Source organism: Papaver somniferum, chromosome 3, assembly GCF_003573695.1.
Source record: "Papaver somniferum cultivar HN1 chromosome 3, ASM357369v1, whole genome shotgun sequence".
Lineage (NCBI taxonomy): Eukaryota > Viridiplantae > Streptophyta > Magnoliopsida > Ranunculales > Papaveraceae > Papaver > Papaver somniferum.
This window is the reverse complement of record NC_039360.1, coordinates 10,714,819-10,734,507: the sequence shown is the minus strand read 5'-3', so window position 1 is coordinate 10,734,507 and position 19,689 is coordinate 10,714,819. Positions and strand designations below refer to the sequence as shown.

At 41.2% G+C, this 19,689-nt stretch overlaps 2 protein-coding genes across 2 annotated transcripts; both read left to right on the top strand.

The window, feature by feature from the left end:
- The first annotated feature begins 3,044 nt into the window (after positions 1–3,044).
- LOC113359004 lies at positions 3,045–3,761 on the top strand. The gene has a single exon (XM_026602704.1). The coding sequence runs from the start codon at positions 3,045–3,047 to the stop codon at positions 3,759–3,761; it is 717 nt and encodes a 238-aa protein (XP_026458489.1).
- A 7,382-nt stretch (positions 3,762–11,143) lies between these two features.
- Positions 11,144–15,506, top strand: LOC113355299 (UPF0613 protein PB24D3.06c-like). The gene is made up of 9 exons (XM_026598124.1): positions 11,144–11,620; positions 11,715–11,791; positions 12,049–12,154; positions 12,705–12,797; positions 12,904–12,969; positions 13,904–14,049; positions 14,378–14,486; positions 14,964–15,028; positions 15,131–15,506. Exons 1-9 carry the CDS (start codon positions 11,420–11,422, stop codon positions 15,276–15,278), a joined length of 1,011 nt encoding a protein of 336 aa, XP_026453909.1. The 5' UTR covers positions 11,144–11,419; the 3' UTR covers positions 15,279–15,506.
- Positions 15,507–19,689: the final 4,183 nt, after the last annotated feature.

The following is a 19,689-nucleotide window of genomic DNA, read 5'->3' as shown; positions in this document are numbered from 1 at the left end:
TGTTCCCTCAAATTGGTGGCTAGATGGACCGGGATTAATCAATATAGTTCTGCGATCCATGAATGGGGAGACGATGTGCTTCATGTGATTATGGCTGCGGTCATGTGATTGGGTTTTACCCAAATACGGTGGATTGTTACGAAGAGGAAATTGGTGAACTGAGCTATGTGTTGGCTTGTCGAGAAATTGGCTCAATAACTAAGCAGTGAAGAAGAGATGTGTAGGTGTAAATAATTCACAGGGTTGGGTGGCAAGATCCTAAGCTATGATACATTGAAGAAGAAAGAGCGGCGAAGCACATGATAGAACCAAATAGCGCAAAGAGCGAGGTGTCACGTGGGTCGGACGTGATGGCCTTACAGTTGTCGGATGTGACGTGACCCTTATCCTCTGACAATTCGTGCGGACCATCAGAAATCACTTGGTCAGACAAAGGAATCTGGTCAAACAAATGGACGAGAAGAAAGAAGGGAGACATCGTGTCAACCAGACGATCAGGACTCGGCCTCGGGTGAAGAACTATCAAAGACCAAGACTCTATCGGCCATACCAGAAAGATGTGCGAGCGCCAACACAGGTCTGATATGGAACAACTAAACCGATGTAATGTGACCAACACTGTAATTCTGTTGTATTCCGACCTTGGCCTATAAATACAAGGGCTGGTCGAGAGAGAGAGAGGTTAAAAAGAGAGAGAAACAAGACACTACATTTGAGAGTTTGAGAGTTGCACCATTTGAGAAGGAGAGAACACCTTGTAATCAAAGAAAATAAATAATAACATTCATCCTTTCACCCCGTGGACGTAGGTAATCATACCGAACAACGTATATCTTTGTGTCTATGTTTGTTTTTGCATCTTTACTTAGTTTTAATTCATCTTATACACCATTGGATGTAGTGTATGGTTTTATGCCACTACATTCTGGCGCCGACTAAGGGGAACGTCAAAATTCCTCCGGATACCTTGGATGCGTGTGCCAACATGATCCAAAAGCTCCTAAGAACACTTCGTGTGTTAGTTGATGTTATGGGATGAACTCTGTTTGGTGAGATCTGTTTATGTTTGTTTAGTTTTGAAGTTTGTTGATATGGTTTAGTTTTCATTGTTGAAGTCGTGTCGTTAGCAAGTATTTTCAGTTGGGTCAATTCCGAGCAGTCGAGTTGATAGGAAATCCTTCAAGAACTCCCAAATAACGTTGTTAGCGTTTGGTCGAGGCCAGGGAAGGATCCTGATAACAAATCGACTAGCCGTGATTGGAGGCGAGTCTGTTTTCATGTTTCAATCTTCGTTTTCGTATTAGTTTTCGCACTTATCTTCGTATTTCAATCTTAGTTTTCGTCATAATGAGTTCAACAACAGAATACCTCTAAAAACTCCCAAATAACATCTTCGATGTGTGGTTGAAGTTGCTTGAGGTTCCATGTTGCCTTGTGAAAATGCCAAAACAATAACACGGCGAGATTATCACTCGCCGGCGAAAGAACCCAAGGAATTCAGGGAAGACATCCCTGTGTAGTTCAAGGAAGTTCATAAGTTTTGATCCAAATTTTAACATGGTGTGCTGACCTCATAAAAAGTACGAATTTGGATCTTTTACTCGCAAATAACTAGGAGTTAATGATTTGAAGTCTAGGGAATGTAGGAAAAATTGTAGTTAATGCAGAGTCGTGGTACTGAAAGCGACGTTGTGCAACCTTGAAAGCGACGTAGCATGATACCCGTCTAAAAGAAACACTTAGAGTCAAAACAGGGGAGACTGGTGAGGTCAGCATGATAGAGTAAAGGGAATCGTACTTTTGAAGCTCAGTTTTGGTGTCAGTCACCTTTTTCCTTTAAAACCGTACGTACTAGAGAAACTTTTCAAAAACAGGTCAAAGTAAGGTGTTGTGTGTTTCTGCTGACGTAGGTAGGGACGACTCTTGGACTTACAACATATTGTGTCCGATGGCTAGCACGACAAGGATGGGGAGAACTCTGAGGAACCGCATGATCACCGGAAGTAGCATGCAAGGAGGCGTAACGGGGCCGAGGCAGGGAAGTGATGGGCATCCACCGCCTGAGGAATCATGAGCAGCTGCAAGGGGTATGCCGACTGTGGACGAGGAGATCGATCTAGGATGAGACGATGACCACTCGCCTATGGAGTGAATCGTCTCAACTCAGAGGAGGGATGATCAAATAGATGGACTTTCCGCATCAGACACAGAAGATGATGAAGAGGCGCTAATTCTGCATGCTCAGAGACGAAACACCAGGCGACAAGCTGAGTATCAAGAAGCCCTCGGACGAGAGCAAGAACGACTTAGGCGAGTACAGTTAGGACGAGAAACAACTATCAGAGTCGATCCAGCAGCATCGACTCAGATACCCCCTACAGTACCACCTACACTACCAATGATGACGACGCCACCCCCTCCTCATTTAGGCCATCCAAATGGTCACTCTAGCCATGAGAGTACGGATCCAACACTACTCGCAATTCTAGAAAGTCAAATAAGGAAAGAGGCGGCTTTAAGGGATCTTCAGCAGAGGAACCTAGCTTTAGAGTTTGAGAACTAAGCTACGGAACTTGAGGTCGAGGTCGAGAGGGTCTTCCAGCCGACGGACATCGGATCACCAAGGCCGAGATGGAAGAGTGCCACCAACGGCAGGACCGAGCAATTCCGGCCGATCAGGACAACCCCCGATACCACCTATCCGAGGATACGGTCTACCCGAGGATTCATCAACAGAAGACGAAGGGCGCGAGAGGAATCATCAACAGAGAGACACAAGGGACGACAATGCAACCGAAGCCAAGCTAAGGTAGTTAGAAGAAAAGATAAGGAAGCTGTCAGGAAGAGGCGAAGAACATAAGCTATCCGAGGTCATAAGCGAGGCCGAGAGGACCCCTTTCACCCAAGAGCTAGAACTAAGGGTCTTCCCACCCAAGTGCACGCTCCCCACATTTCCATCTAGGTTCGACGGTACGGGAGACGCAGTCGAGCATTTGAAGATGTACACTATGTCCCTAATCCAATGGAAGAACCATGATGTGGTAATGTGTAAATTCTTCCCGGCAATCCTGGAGGGCGAGGCAAGGAAGTGGTTCTACAATCTCTCACCAGGAACAGTCGAAAGTTATGAGACTCGAGTCGAAGCCTTCCTCGAAACTTACATGCACAACAGCAGACCTCGGCCCAGGGTCAACAGGTTATTCACCTTGGCCCGACAGTTTAGAGAACCACTCAGATCGTTGACCGACCGATGGAGAAAATTGTGCACAGAAATTGGGAAAGTACCAGTCGACCAGCAGACATTCGGGTTCGAAAACGCATTAGGAAGGTCAGACCCCATCTGGATAGCTATGTTTACTGAAAAACCACAGACATTAAAAGAAATGCGGAAAATGAAAGAGCATTTCATCTCCCTAGAAGAAATTCAGGAGGAATCAAGGGATAGGGGAGTGCAAGAGGCTAGCGCAGCACCCAAGTCGACATCGGACGACGTTCAAAGACGACCCGAGAAGAGACCGAGCCCACCTACACGAGGAAATGAGAAGAAGGAATGGGTATCCAAAGGAAAGAGGCCGAGGCACGAGGCGAGAACATACACTCCTTTGAATGCTCCACTAGAAGAAATCTTCAAAGAGGTCGAAAAAAGGAATGACATCATATACCCAGCATCAAGAGGGATACAGTTCGAGGAGACCAAGGATCATCCGAAATATTGCCATTATCATCAGTATCGAGGCCACTCTACAAATAACTGTCGATAAGTAAAAGACATCGTGCAACACCTTATTCGAGATGGTTACCTGATACAATTCGTCTGACACCCAGCCCAGGCAACCGCTACGCCCGATGCACCCGTCCATCAGGTACGAATCGACATATCCACTCAGTTTGTCAACACAATTTCGCGTTCAGCTACTCAAGAGTACAATCTGAACCATGGGATCATGTCTAGAATCCACAAGAGGGACCACAACGGGAAGAAAATTTTCAGTGTAGCAAAGACTTTGCCGATGGAACCTTGGATGGTGCAACCTATCTTTTTCTTGGCCCAGGATGTCCCAAAGAACGGCCAGGTCACAGTGATCCCTTGGTCATCACCCTGTTGATTGAGGAATGGGGGGTAAGAAGGATACTGGTAGATAGTGGGAGCTCAGTCGAAGTACTCTTCTACGATACGTTCAAGAGGATGGAGTTATCAGATGATATACTCGTCCCATCAACATATCGTATCTACGGATTTAATGGGACCGAAACCATCCCAAAGGGCGAAGTAACTCTAAGGGTATCGGATGGAGGTGGTTACCTAGACACATTGACTACATTCTGTGTGGTCGATGTCGCCTCGCCCTATGAAGCTATTATCGGGAGACCGTGGATCGCTGGAACCAAAGGAGTGGCCTCATCTTATCATCAAAGGCTACGATTTCCAACGTACAAGGGAATAGCCGAGGTCGTAGGCGATTCACAGGCACCCCGACACTGCATGCAGGTCGATGCCCAAATAAATGAGGAGCGGAGAGCACGACAAAGGAGAGAGAAGAACAAGGCTAAAGAAGCCAAAGCGGCAGAGAACTTGGAAAAATTTATTTCGCAGGCAGCCATGGAATACGAAACACAAGGAAGAGAACCTTCATAGCAATTAAAGGAGACGGCACCGATGAAGGAACCAAAATAAAACTTCTCGGCCGTAGAACCTACTCGGGAGATTAATTTTGGAACTGTAGAAGAACCAAGGATAGTGAGGATCGGGTCGTTACTATCAGACGAGCAAGTAAACCAGCTCGTGGTGGTGCTAAAGGAGAACATGGACGCGTTCGCATGGAACGTGCACGATATGGAGGGCATAGACCCGGAGGTATGCTGTTACTATTTAAAGATCGACCGAAGCTTCAAACCGGTCCAACAAAAGATGAGGCGAGCCGCACCAGAATTACAGACAACCGTCGAGAAGGAGTTAAAGAAGTTACAAGAATCGGGAATAATTAGGAAATCGACGAAGATGAGGTCGAAGATATACCGGGAATGGAGAAAGATCGGGAAGATCCGGCCGACTTACTTGAAGCAAGTAGCCCAACACGTTGGGAAGTATTCGTCGATGGAGCGTCGAACAAAGGTGGATCGGGACTTGGAATAGTCTTTACCACGCCGAAGGATGAAAAATACTCCATTCATTTAGATTGGAATTCAAGGCAACAAACAACGTCACCGAGTATGAAGCAGCGATTCACTCCCTGAGGCTAATCGTTGAGATGGGACTACAAGATGTAAGATTAACTAGTGACTCGTAGTTGGTGATCCGACAAATTACGGGAAAATACGCCATCCACGACCCGAATTTGCAAAAGTACTGGGAGCTCGCCCAATTCTACATCGACCAGATCCCCAGCATCAAATTTCGCCACATATGCGGAAAAGACAATCGACACTCGGACGCATTGTCATACATTGCATCCCAGCTCACGGACCCAAGTGTGGAGGGTATTCGTGTCATGAGACTCCTCACCCCATCCGTACCAGAGACGCCCGAGGTGCACATCGACGTGGATGTCAACACGGCCGATAGGTATCGGGACGGAGATTGGAGAAAGTCGATTCATTCGTACTTGGAGACTGGCGAGTTACCCAAGGGACCACTCGAGATCAACAAGATAAAAGAAAATTGGCCGCTTATGAACTGAGGGATGAAATTCTATACAGAAAATCGTACCTGGGACCACTCTTAAGATGCTTATGCAAGGAGGAAGGCCAGACAATCTTGAATGAACTACACTATGGAGCAGCCGGAAATCACATCTCGGGACGAAGTCTGTCAGCAAAAGCAAAAAAAATGGGATACTTTTGGACGTATACGAATGGTGATGCAAAAAAAAATGGCACAAGCTTGTGAAGAATGCCAAGGGTTTGGTAAGAAGATACATGCGCCATCAGTAACTCTAAACTCGGTGGTAAGCCCTTGGCCCTTCGCCAAGTAGGGGATCGATATCGTGGGACCACTACATGTGGGATCGGGGCAGAGAAAATACTTGATCGTAGCAACGGATTACTTCACTAAATGGGTGGAGGCGGCACCATTAAGGCATATCCGTGATAAGGACGTCTTCAGGTTCATTTGGGATCACATCATATGTTGTTTCGGAGTACCGGCGGCCATCGTCTCGGATAATGGAAAACAGCTCCAGGGGGAGAACGTCGATCTACTATTTAACACCTACGACATCATAAAAAGCAAGGTTACCCCCATATATCCTCAAAGCAATGGGAAGGCCGAGATCACAAACAAAATCATCGCCGACAACATAAAGAAAAAATTGGATGGGGAATATGGTGATTGGTGCGAAGAACTCTACAACGTCTTATGGGCCTATCGAACTACTCGAAGGTAAGCAACTGGGCTATCACCTTTCATGTTGACCTATGGAACTGAAGTGATACTACCAACTGAAGCAATACTACCAACCGAAGCCTGGAGGCGAAACATATCGACAGATCTAATATTGGCCAAGCTCGATGATTTGGAGGAAACAAGGGAGATGGCGTTACAAAAAATGGAGAACTACCAAAGGAGACTACAACGAGAATACAACAAACGAGTTCGACCAAGAGAGTTTCAACCGGGACAGTTAGTGTTGAAATATCTAGCCGATTGGGAACGTGACAAAAAGGGCGGTAAATTAGCGGCAAAGTGAGGAGGACCATACACAATCGTGTCTAAAGCGGGTGAGGGAGCTTATCGATTACTCAGGCCAGATGGAAAACCCGAGTTAAAACCGTGGAACGCTCAACATCTGAAGCTCTATTACCCATGAGGGGTTCGAGGAAAACAGGTAAACATACTTGTCATTCATTTATTTAAAACCGCGAGGGGTAGGAAATATGACATGAGCAACTAATGGTCATTCGTACTCGGGGCAAAGCCAGTGAGGAAGTGCCGATGTGACTTACATTCGAATGGTCATTCGTACTCGGGGAAAAGCCAGTGAGGAAGTGCCGAGGTGACTTACACTCGAATGATCATTCGTACTCGGGGCAAAGCCAGTGTGGAAGTGCCGAGGTGACTTAAAGTCGACTGGATATTCGATACTCGGGGCAGTGGCAGTATGCAAATGCCGAGGTAGCCTAAGGGTACTGGTGGTTGGAAGCCAGTTACTAAAGGTTGTTAAGATACGATTTCTTCTCAACTAGGTAACCTACTTACATTTGAAAGGTTACCCCCATCGCAGGTGGTCGTGACCACTTGCCCGAGTTGGTTGGTCGATAACCACTCGGGATTATCGGGCCTAGAACTAGGACGACTAATACCCTTCCACTGAATCTAAAAGATAGTGATGAGATACCTCGGCTGGGATATGGCATCGGGTCCGATGACCCTCCTTGTTGAGTGTGTTCGACAAAAAAGGCATTAATACTAATACATGTGACATAAAATGCAGGTATGGAACACAAACAACAAGATAGAAATCATAAAACCAAACAACGTCAACACAATGATTAAAGCAGAAATTGTCAAGGAAAAAATAAGCTCGGCGACGCAGCACCACATTCAAAGAAGTTGTTAAAAGAAAAATGGGTCAAGTGTTCAAACGAATTACAACCCAAGACAAATGGCGAATTAGTGGCGCAGCACTACAAAATACACGATCAACCCCTGGGTGGAACATCACCAGCCCCTCCCCTCCTCTGAGCGACCTCCCGGCGCTTCTTCTCAATGTAATCGTTCACACCAGCGGTGATCGCCTCAGCAAGCTCGTCCTGATGAGCAGTTCTCTCTTCCACAATTTGCTGAGAAAGCTGTTGGGACCTCGCCTCGGCAGCGCGGAGTTTAACCTTCACATCACCTTCGGCCTTCTTCCACTGCTCCACCTCCTGCCCGAGATTCACATCTCGCTCCAGATCCTTGACACGACCTTGCTCGGCTGCAACAAAACATCATCAACACATTAAACACGGAACATGGCAGAATACGAAGTCAAAGCAACAAACTATCTAAGTCCCAAGGTCGCCCCAGCATGCACTCTAGAGACCTGAAAGAATTGGCAATACAGATTTTAACGACTCCACGTACTTGGACAACTCGTCATCGGCCTTAGAAAGCTTCAAGGTTAACTCATTATAGTATTGTTCGTTGAACTCATTCGAGGGGGAATATTTCTTGTGATCACTCCACTCGGCCCTCTGACGGTTATAAGACCCCTGTAGTATCGATATTTGGGCTTGGGTCCACTCTAGGTCACTGAACAGTTTGTCGAAACTCTTAGTTCTTTCAAGAAGATCTCGGTTGGACTGCTCGGCCACAGCTTTATCCCTCAAAATTCGTCGTTGATCCTCATGAAGATCTCGATTTTGAAGCTTCAGGGAGCCATTCTGACTTTCCAGATTATCGTCCAGTAACGTTTTCTCACCAGCAAGTCTTTGAAAGATTCCTAGGCGAGCTCGTAAGTTATCTATCTCCTCGGGAACATACTCAAACAGGCGATATCTGCCCAACTCTTCTTGAAGTTGTTGGATCTCGGCCTCCTGACGGTCTATCTTCCCATCCTTATTAGAAATTCGTTGTCGAAGATTCCCCACAAGATCTTTTTCGATATCCCACTTTCTTTTTATAAGCTTATACTCTGAAGCAGCGTCTAGATCTATGCTAGATATTTCGGCTAGAAGAATAGTACTTGACTCAGGATATTGGCATGAAGAATTGTACATAATGTACCTTGCGCATCGGCGAGTTTGATTTCCAGACCACGGGATCGTTCCTTCTCCTGCTGAAGAGAAGCCTCCAACTCCCTAATCTCTTGTCGGCGAAGAGCAGCCTCCAACCTCGACCGGTTCAACGACTACAGATTCCATCTCAAGGCGAGTTAGTAGGGCCCGATAACATCAAAAACAAAAGTTCAAACAAATAACTTACCACATTATCAAAGACCGATGCGATATCACGATACAGGGGCACGGCATCAATCATCTACTCATCAGTATAGGAACCAAACTCCGCAGAGTTCAATGCACCAAGTGAATCACAAATAGGGCCCGATATGGTAAAGGATGTCTGAACACCCAATGAAGATCCAACAGCCATATGGGAAACCTCTGTAACACATTCGTCTCAACAGTAGCAACCTTATCTAATGTAGATGTTTAGGTCGGCCCTGAGCACCAAATTGCACGCCAAGATTCACAATAGCATTCTCCTCATAAACCTATGTTTCCTTGTGACCGTGGGCATCCTCATCAAGCAGATGATCGTCCCCAAATATATCATCCTCATCATCTTGATCGGGGATATCGATCACAATGTTTGAACTTTTCAGTGCCACACCCTTTGCCGCTACCTTCCCCCGATGAGGATTACGCCTTGTGGCCGAACCTTCATCACCACGAGTATCGGACCCCCCAACATCTCATTGTAACTATTTTTTTCAGTAAATAAAATATATTTTCATTAAACAAATAATAAATTTGTTAATAATCATTAAGGATAATCGGGGTGGTTTTTGTGAGTATTGGTGCATGGAGCATGTGACGATAGTGCAGGTGGTGTAAACGGTAGTGGTGATGGGGTGTCGGTGCTCAATGTGTTAGTGGCAATGTTTATTCTATGTCATTATGATTATTATGGAAGTTGTGGTTGATTTTATTAATGTGAAAATAAGATGGTTATTAATGCAAAAGAAACAATTGTACATGCTGACCACCATTTTTTCCGAAAATCAACCCGAGAAAAACCCAGCAACGATAGGGATAATAAAGGTTTTTAGTTGGTCCCGCTATATGTTTCGCCCGATGGTTTTTTCGAGACAAATATTTAGGTCAACTTAGCAATTCTCAGAAAAAAACACACAACAATTAAAAAACATGGAGAATAATTGTCATTTTTATATAGAGCCGCCAAACATTGACATTGACAAAGGTCGAAATTGACATAACTTTTTTACTTACTATGGAGGTTGTGCCGTTACAACACGGGTGAAATTCTAGTACCTCCATATATTATATAATCGTCATTACTGGAAACTTATAGATCTTGTACATCAAAATTTAATATGAAATAAAATACTAATCTATAGTTTTTTGAGAAAATTATGTAAATTTTTGGATTGTTATAGCATCTTTTGGTTTGCAGATACGTAAGATCTCAATACTATGCGCACTATCTTGTTGAAGTCAAAATATTTCCAACTTGTCGAGCATGTCGACTAAAGCCTCTTGGCATGTTTAAACTTTTTCTATATACGACTTATTGCTCATTTAAATGATTAAGGAATACATCCATATCCATTATCTTTTACATACTTTGAATTAGCAAAAAAATCATTTCTTTTGGTATGCCTCCCTATATTAATAAACTCCATATATTAATAATTTTATGAAGTCCTAAAACTATTTTTTTTTTGGCCAATCAACAATTTCAATTTATTCAAATCAAAATGTGATTACATGATCGCTTACAAGAATAACAAAAACATCAAAATACAAGATAATAAGAACCCTAATACAAGTGAAGATATCAGTTAGGGAAGGATGATGGTATAATCCGGAATCGATGTGGTACATCGCGAAGAGAAAGAACCATATACCGTAAAGATACTAAATTTTTATAGATGTGGTAGGGAAGGATGATGGTATAATCCGGAATCGATTCCGACCATTTAATTTGATTTCCTTCTTCTTCAATAAGAGATACTCCTACAAGAAAGGAGTTATTTGCCCAAAATCTTGTAAATCCAAACGAACTCAGATGCTGTAAATTCTTTGGATTGTCGATGTTCTTGAATCGAGAATATGGAGTTTTTATTGTAATAATATTTTAAAAATAATATGTAAGAAATAAAAAATTGATTGTATATATATTTAAGCGTAATTTTTATCATTTACAAAATAAAATAGGGACAAAAAGGATAAATCAAACATTAAATTTTAGTGGGACCAAAACTTATGCTTTTATAGCTTTTAAAAACTTCTTTTTCCCAGCTTTTAAAAATTGAGGAATATGGGAAGTGTTTTGGATAAAAATCACTTTAGTATCTTTTTATCAGACACTAATATCAAAAATTATTGACATATATAGATTTTGAAGGTGGTTTTGAAAAATTATAAACATTTCTAAAAGCAGGTGGACTTCGATTTTTTCTCATGCCATTAGTTTCGAGTGTCTAGGTGGCTCACCACTATAAAGCATACGTTAATAGGGGGCCACAAAAATCGCAGGATCGGCCCTGTATTTTGTCCCTGAATAATTGTCAGAGAAACAGAGAGAGGAGAAGAGATTCCGTTCTCTTTATTGTTCAACTAATTAGATCTCCTCTTTGATTCCTGACTTTTCACTTTCCCGGTACTAGAAAACCCTACATAAATCCAGACTCAATCAATGAATATCTGAAAATTTTCCGATTCAAGTAATGGAAGGAGAATTAGATTATCAGTTATTATGATTTCATCATCTTCTTCTTCTTCTCCATCATGGTTCTCGGGATTTGTTAGAAGTCGTAGTAGTGTTAAACCCGAAAACCCTAGTAACATGATGACTACTGACGCGATCGCTAGTGAAGGAGGAGGGATTCTCAGTGGTGGTTCTGTTAATCGGAAGAATCATGGATTTCTATTCAAGTATGGCCCTAAATCTGCTCAGGTTTGCCCATCATTTTGATTTTGAAAATTTCTTTGTTTTGTGATTATGAATGAGAATAAGTAAGTTGAGTTTTGATTTTGTGATTATCAATCAGGTTGCATTTAAGACTGGGGATTTCAAACAGCAAGTCATTTTTATTGGTGGATTGACTGATGGTCTTTTAGCTACTGAGTATGTTAAGTTTAATTGCATTTTTTTTGATATAATTTTACTCGTGTTCATTTCGTTCTTTTGGGGATTGTATGAGTTGAATGTTAGTCGAGCAGATTATCGGTGGATACTTGACTTTTTTGATTGACTTAATGATGTAGTTTGCAATATACTCTTGCAAGAAGTTAGCTGTGTTATAGAGTTGATGGTGATTTTGTCTTTGCATTTGTTTTATGTATTTGTGGAGGTTCTAATGGTACTCTTATGGGTATGTGTAGTTATGTGGAACCTCTATCAATTGCTCTGCAAAAGGAAAAATGGTCCCTGGTCCAGCCTTTGCTCTCATCATCTTATACCGGATATGGTACCTCAAGCTTGAAACAGGTAAGTTTTTTCTGGGGCACTGCTGTTATTTTAGCACAGGGGTATGGATCTTTAGTATTAGAATGCAATTTTTCAGTATTGGTAAAGGTTGCGTTTTGATTCTTAGTTTACCCATATTGTGGAATGAGACTTCGATTGTGATTGCTTTTGGAACATGACCCTTGTTGATACATACAGATCGAACTATATATATTAGACCACCTTTGTAAAGCGCAAACCTCATTTTCCTCTACTAGACATCAGTTTAAATGTCTGAAATATAATTTTCTGGACGAATTGGCAATAAATAACCACACTCATTCAAGGATTGATGTCTTTGTGATGACATAAAGTGACAATAGCCATCGTGGGAGTTGTTGCCTAGAGGTTATATAATAAAATGAGAGCAGGATTCCTTGCTTGGTAACTATTAAATGTATAAAGTGCTGTTTTCATGTTTACTTCCAAAGTGAAATCAGTTGTTTGTGAATCATAGAATGTGTAATTATTGTGTATTATCTTTTGGTTATATTTCATGATCTGAGATGTTCTTGATGTATGTGTTTTAAAGGATGCTGGGGAGCTCGATCAGCTAATCAGCTATTTAATTAATAAAGAAGATTCTACAGGTGTTGTGCTTGTAGGGCACAGTACTGGATGTCAGGTGAGACGTACAATACTTGCAGAATATATTATCCAATTTTTGAATTTCTTTAATGGCCTTTAGATGTGAGAGATATTGTACTTAACGGTTGCATGTAAATAATTAGGATATTGTTCATTACCTTCGCACAAATGCTGCATGCTCCAGGGCGGTCCGGGCAGCCATTCTTCAGGTATTTTGTGACTTTCATGTATCATTTTGTCTCTGCATATTTTGAGCATCCTATTTCTCTGTGCTTGTATATCTCGTAAAGTGGAATCTGACAATAATAGGTGTTTCTCTTTAGAATTTCACACTGCTGTAGTTACAAGAGTGAGCAGTACATAAGTGAAATTCTTTTAGTTTTCCCAATCGCTTAATTCTATTCTGTCTGCAGTAAAGGGTTCCGTTGTAGATGCAATACTTTAGGAATGCTTATCCACTCATGAAAAACTTTTAGTGGCATTGGATATACCGTGCTTTAGGATCTGTGCTACCCGATGGCAGTTTAGTTTGCTACCAAATACTTGAACTTTATAGACAAACTTGTAAACGATATATCAAGTAAAAACATACTATATTTGTCTTAAGCCTTACCTCCAACCCCCCCTCCACCAAGCGCCTTCGGGTATTCTAGGGGTTAAACCTAGTTATTAAGCAATTTCATTAGAGAAGGGTTGGCAGTTGGCTGTAGTCTGCGGGATTTGGCTATGCTGTACTGTAGAGTAGTTAGTCGCATCTTGTCATCAAGGACCCTGTAAACAACTCTTTGATAGTCTCACGTGGCATTCAATCTGAAGAGCAGCACTAAAATCCTTGGGATGAAATGGCATCTCCAAGTGATATTCGTCTCGTTTGGTGTCCATCTAGGTATTTTGATTTTATTTCTATTGTCTGATAGAAAGTTATTGCGTCTTTTTGTCAATGCTGGTGGAATCACCTGATTTGGTTTTGAAAGAGCTGGGTAATCTGTAACTGCGAAAATATATAGATTTAATATTTATGCTCTCATACTCAAACTTTTTCCACATGATATCTTAATATGCTAACCACTATATCAGGTTTTTAATGCACAGATGCAAACATTATTTGTCAGTTTAGATATAACGCCAATTTGAATGATTCAGGCTCCAGTTAGTGATCGAGAGTTTAGAGCAACTCTTCCTGAGACAGCAGAAATGATCGACTTGGCGTCAACGATGATCAGTGAGGGTCGGGGTGATGAGTTAATGCCACTCCGAGCAAATCCAGATGCCCCTATTTCTGCCTATAGGTAGGTAATGGAAATGGTTTGTTGTTTGGAGGAAGTGTAGCAGTAGGACCATGAAGGCATGAAGTGGAAATAGGTTAACTAGTTTAAGTTCGTAGCCGAAGTAGTAAATGGACAGTAAAATGGAAAATCCAAAATTGTATTCAGCTGAGCAGTAAGCATGTCTGAGATTGTTGTTTTCAGCTGGACAGTTGGCGGTATAAGTTTCATGTTATTGTTTTGTCTTAAATCTGTGAATTGGCATTATGCTACAATTTATTTCATCGTTCTATACGAATAAGTTCTGCACAACATTTCACACGGTGCTTTCTAAATACCATGTACCTTGTAGGTATCACTCACTTTGTGCATACATGGGAGATGACGACATGTTCAGTTCTGATCTTACTGATGACCAACTGAAGACTAGACTTGGACATATGTCACAAACACCTTGTCAGGTAAGCAAATTTTGAACCATATTTTTGAGCTCTAACTTATTAAGTCTACAACCTTTTTTCCCTCGAATATTTGGAGAAAACACATAACCGTTCAAACTTTATTATGATGTTAACAAGTTTTAACTTTTAGGCGAGCTATATGATACCACATAACCTCGTATGTTTGGAGAAAACACCTAACCGTTCAAACTTTATTATGATGTTAACAAGTTTTTATATACACTAAGCATACTGTTGTATATGATTAGGCAACACTTCGCATTAGACCCACAACCCATGGACTAAGAGTATCATTTGGAAGTTGGCCCGGCACTTTTAAGCAAAAAACTAGGGAAGCCCATTGGCCCAGCTTGAGGACCAACCCAGAAACTATATAAATTTGACAAAATTAGTCCATAATTTCACAAATTTTGGAAAAATCTAATTTTAGTCTTTCTTGTAAGTGACTGGAGCTTAAGTTACTTGCATTCACTGCAGGTTATTTTTTCAATGGCTGATGAGTATGTTCCGCAATATGTTGATAAGAAAGCATTGGTGGAGAGGTAACGCTTATATACTAACAGACTTGTAGCTCTATGTTTTGTTTGGCCCATAATTCAGTCTCATGACTTGTAGTATTTTTTATTTTTTATTATCCTGTGCAGATTATGCAAAGCATTGGGTGGAGCAGAGAAAGTTGAGATTGAATGGGGAAACCACTCTCTCTCTAATAGGGTTCAAGAAGCAGTACAAGCAATAGTAGAGTTTGTTAAAACAGAGGGACCCAAAGGTTGGGATGATCCATGGCACTAACAATAACCCATTCAAAGTGTCCATTTCTTTCCCCGATTTTTTTCTAGGTTACTTTCTGTTGTCATTCCTTTCATTGTATCTTTTTCATCTTTCCTGGTCTGTTCTTTCTTCTTCTTTTGTGAGATTGATTGAAATCTATCTGAATGCGTGATCTTGCATCAAATTTAGTGTTATTTGGGTCGGATTAAAATATGTTTGCATCCGTATTTTCAAGAACGATTTTTTGGGACCATGGTTTTTTTGGGGGACCATGGTTTTATTTTGGGTAAAGACATTAGAAGTAAATCTAGGTCACCTCTTATCTAGATATTTATATTAATACCTAAATTACCCTTCTGATTAATTTTGGGTGATGATTAGTTAGTGTTAATAATAGTTAGTGTAATGATTAGTGGGATGATTAAGTTAAAGATAATTAGTGAGATTAAAAAATCAGATGGTTTTTTTTTAAAGAAGTAGAATTATTGAGAGAGTAAAGTTAGAGAAGATGAAGAAGGAAAACATGAAAAACGATGGATTTTACCAACCACAACCGGAGGAAGGGTATTTGGGTACCCAGGTAGGCTTCAAACTTAGATAATGCTGGTTGAATTGCTCCAAACTTTCAAAAAAAATGAATATTTTTATGTAGATTTGGGCCAGTTCGGTTACCATATGTCAAGAACATGTAACCGAACACACCTGAAAGTGTAGTTCGGTTACGTTTTCCAAACACGCAGGTTACCGAACTCGCTCGTTAATGGAGGTTTTGGTCGTACAGTGTAATGTTCGGTTACCTAGGATAAAATGGTAGGTAACCGAACTTTGAACTTAACAATTTATTTGGGTACATCTTGTGTGTTCGGTTAGTTCGCAAACTTCAACGCAACCAAGTTCCCATCCAAACTGCAGGTTAAAAGTAACCTAGTGTTAGAAGTTCGGTTGGTTCGCAAACTTCAACACATTTTGTGAATCAACCAAACTGGGCTTATGTATGCATATATGCAATTAGGCAAACGTTCGGTTACTACGAAATTTATTTCTTGGCGAATTAGCTAGAGTTCGGTTACGAAGTTTCAAAGGTAGAGTTCAGTTACAAAGAAAACTTAACATTTTTGCGAACGAACCGAACTTGTGGACTTCTCGTTATTTTCGTAAACTAAAGTTCGGTGATATCTCTATTTTGCGAAGGAACGGAACTTATGGACTTGTGTTGTTCTAATACAAGGAGTTCGGTTAAAAGTATTTTTTTGCGAATCAACCGAACTCTAAGTTCGGTTAAGAAAAAATTAATTCTTGATAACCGAACTTTTCTCTGAAAAAAAAACCCTCCATTAAACCTCTCTGCAACTTCCATTTTCAACTCATTTTAATGATTACTTCTCATTTATTCAACCAAAAACGAATGACAAGTAATGGGTTTGTGAGAATATCTTTGTTAATGTTTTAAATTAAGCTATATATATATATATATAGTGGTGGTGGTGGTTGGTGGTGGTGGTAATCGGAGGTGGTGGTGGTAATCAGTGGTTGGTGGTGGTGATAATCGGAGGTGGTGGTGATGGTAATCGGCGGTGGTGGGCGGCGGTGGTGGTGGTAATCGGTGGTTGGTGGTGGTGGAAATCGGCGATGGTGGGAGGTGGTCGTGGGAGGAGGTGGTGGTTATATATATGGGTGGTTATTGGGTTGGTTTTAAATTAAATTAGGTTAAGGATAGGTTAATCATTTCAGTGTTTTAGGACACCCCTTATAACTATAGGGTAGGTGGCCTAATAGGACCATGGTCCCCAAAAAAACCATGGTACCAAAAAATCGTTCTTTTTCGAATGCTCGTCAAGTTTTCTTTGAATGGAATACACATTTCCAGGACAATAGAAGGTGAAGCTGCACCTAACATCAACTACTGGGAACCCTAGTTAGCAACTCGAGGTCGTATAAGTATTATTTGTTCAAGTCTGGTCCAATATTCGATCAACGATTATAACTTCCATGCGCACGTCTAATGAAGAACCATACCTTTTCTGATTAGAAAATCAGATATTAGAGATTTGCACAAGGGTTCATCAGGCAAGCTGCCTAAGGTTGTTGCCAGATAATGATGGACATTCAAAGAGAAAATACAACACTACAGAATACAATCAAGTCTAAATTTTTCAATTGATATCACTCAATTTCTAAGAGTGATAGATAAGTTTATATCTTCCACAGATGTTTCGACACAAGTTGTTTAGACCCAACTGTCTAAAGTCCTTGTGTATGTTTTACACTTTTGGATCACAAAGTGACATGCATCATTTACTATAAGGTCGATTCCACAAATGGGGTTATCTACTAGTACTTGAAGAAGGTTGAGAGGTAATGTGAACTACAGTACTGTTATTCACTTTGGGGATAGTGGATAAGACACAGGAAGACAGAATTTAGAACACCATTTATTTCGCCGGTGTCAGTGGTATAGCTTACAGTTCGCCTCCGCTTTAATTGGATGATGCCCAATACTTTTGGGGACATTCAACATCCACAGGACCAAAAGATGCAATGGGTAAGATGCAGGAAGACAAGTGACCAGGTATATTTTCAGGCAACAACAACTTCACAAGCTGATTTACTCACACTAACTGAGATATTCTCAGCAAGGGCGGCCTTTGTAACGCATGCTGAATGAAATCTGTGCTTGCAGCATGAAATTTGTGCTTGCAGATCTTGCAAGCGAGTCTAGGGATGCTGTTGTTTGCGGTATGAATGATACTGTAACGGATTGGCTACTACTCATCCATGCCTTCAAATTCCTCGTTGAAGTTGTTCTTCTCTGTAATTTAACATATGCAGCAAATCAGTTTTCTTCCTCACAAAAATAAAAAAAGGCTTAAATTTAAAGCTGAAGAAGCCATTCTTTTATTCCGGGCAACTGTTAGGTGTGGATATGCAAGAATGTATTGATGAAATATATTTGACATCAATAGTAGATACCTGACTGCGAACAACCGCAATTTTAATTTGCAGATGCCAAGACTTTAGGGGAATGGAACATCCACGGTATGCAAAGGGTAAGATGCAGGAAGACAAGTGACCAGCAATAAGCAAATATCCTATTTGATCAATACATTCTTGCATTGGAGGTGAAAATAAATTCATATATCCTAGATGAGCAAATATGAAATATCCTACTTCATCTATACATTCTTGCATCAATAGATTCTTTCAGAACTTGTTTGTTTGCAGCTGACTCGGCGTCTGAATCTGAGTCAACCCCTGACTCGGACCGAGTCAGCAGTCAGACCGTTTGTTTTCCATTTTGAGTCAGATCTGACTAGACCTCTGACTCAGACATAATCCCTGACTCGGACTCATTTGAGTCAGGTAACAAAATACCCCTGACTCATGGGACCAAACCACTGACTCACTTATTTCCGAGTCAGATGAGTCAGATCTGACTCAAAACAAACATATCGACTCAAATCCAGATGAGTCAGATGATTTCACTCAGATCCAGATGATTCAGATCCAGACGACTCAGATGAGTCAGGAGTAAACAAACATGGTGTTAGTCTGGAATGGATATGAAAATAAATTAAAATTTCCTAGAAAATAAATACAATCAGCCCTATGTATCTCAGATTTCTTTAGCCTTGTATGTAACACTACATATTTCTTGCCCTGGTAGACAGGGTATCAGACAGAAATTTGCATGTTGCAACCAGTTCTAGTCTCTATACCATGATTAAACTGCAATGAAATAAATATAGAGCCAAAGAAGAAGCACGCCAATCACAAAAGTAATATTAGGATTATGTAAACATGTAGATCGTACATTCAAACATAGAGAACTACTACTGCTAGAACATATAAATATAGATAAAGTTGAAAGACAGCGTGAAATTTAAAAAACCCTAATTAGTAAATCTTAACCCTAACCCCCAAAATGATTTATTTGATCATATCCTATTCGTCCTGCGACATGGAGACCAACAATAGTAACCAAAGTAACGACTGTAGCACCAGCAGTAACTAACATAAAATTCTCAAGATGTGAGAGTGCTTTGAGTTCAGATCTCTGGCTTTCAATGCGGTTCTTCCCAAACAGCAGAACCATGTTTCTTTTCCCTATTCCTTCTTACCACCACCTTCTTATCATCAACCATTGTAACAAAAGAGATGCCCTAGATCAATATAAGACCTGATTGAAAGAACCCCAAATTCGATCGGTTGAGAAGACGGGAATGAATAAAGAGAGGGGTGGGGTGGATGACTAGTTATAGGGGCGGTTCCCATGTTGGGGTGGGGGGAATCCCGAACATATGCCATGCGCCCATGCCAGGTGGCTTGGCAAACTTGCTGCATCATTGTGGGGTGGGGGGCAAACCTAAACATATGCAATGACATGTGGCTTGGCAAACTGGCTGCACCACTATGATAACAAGGTTAAGCGACT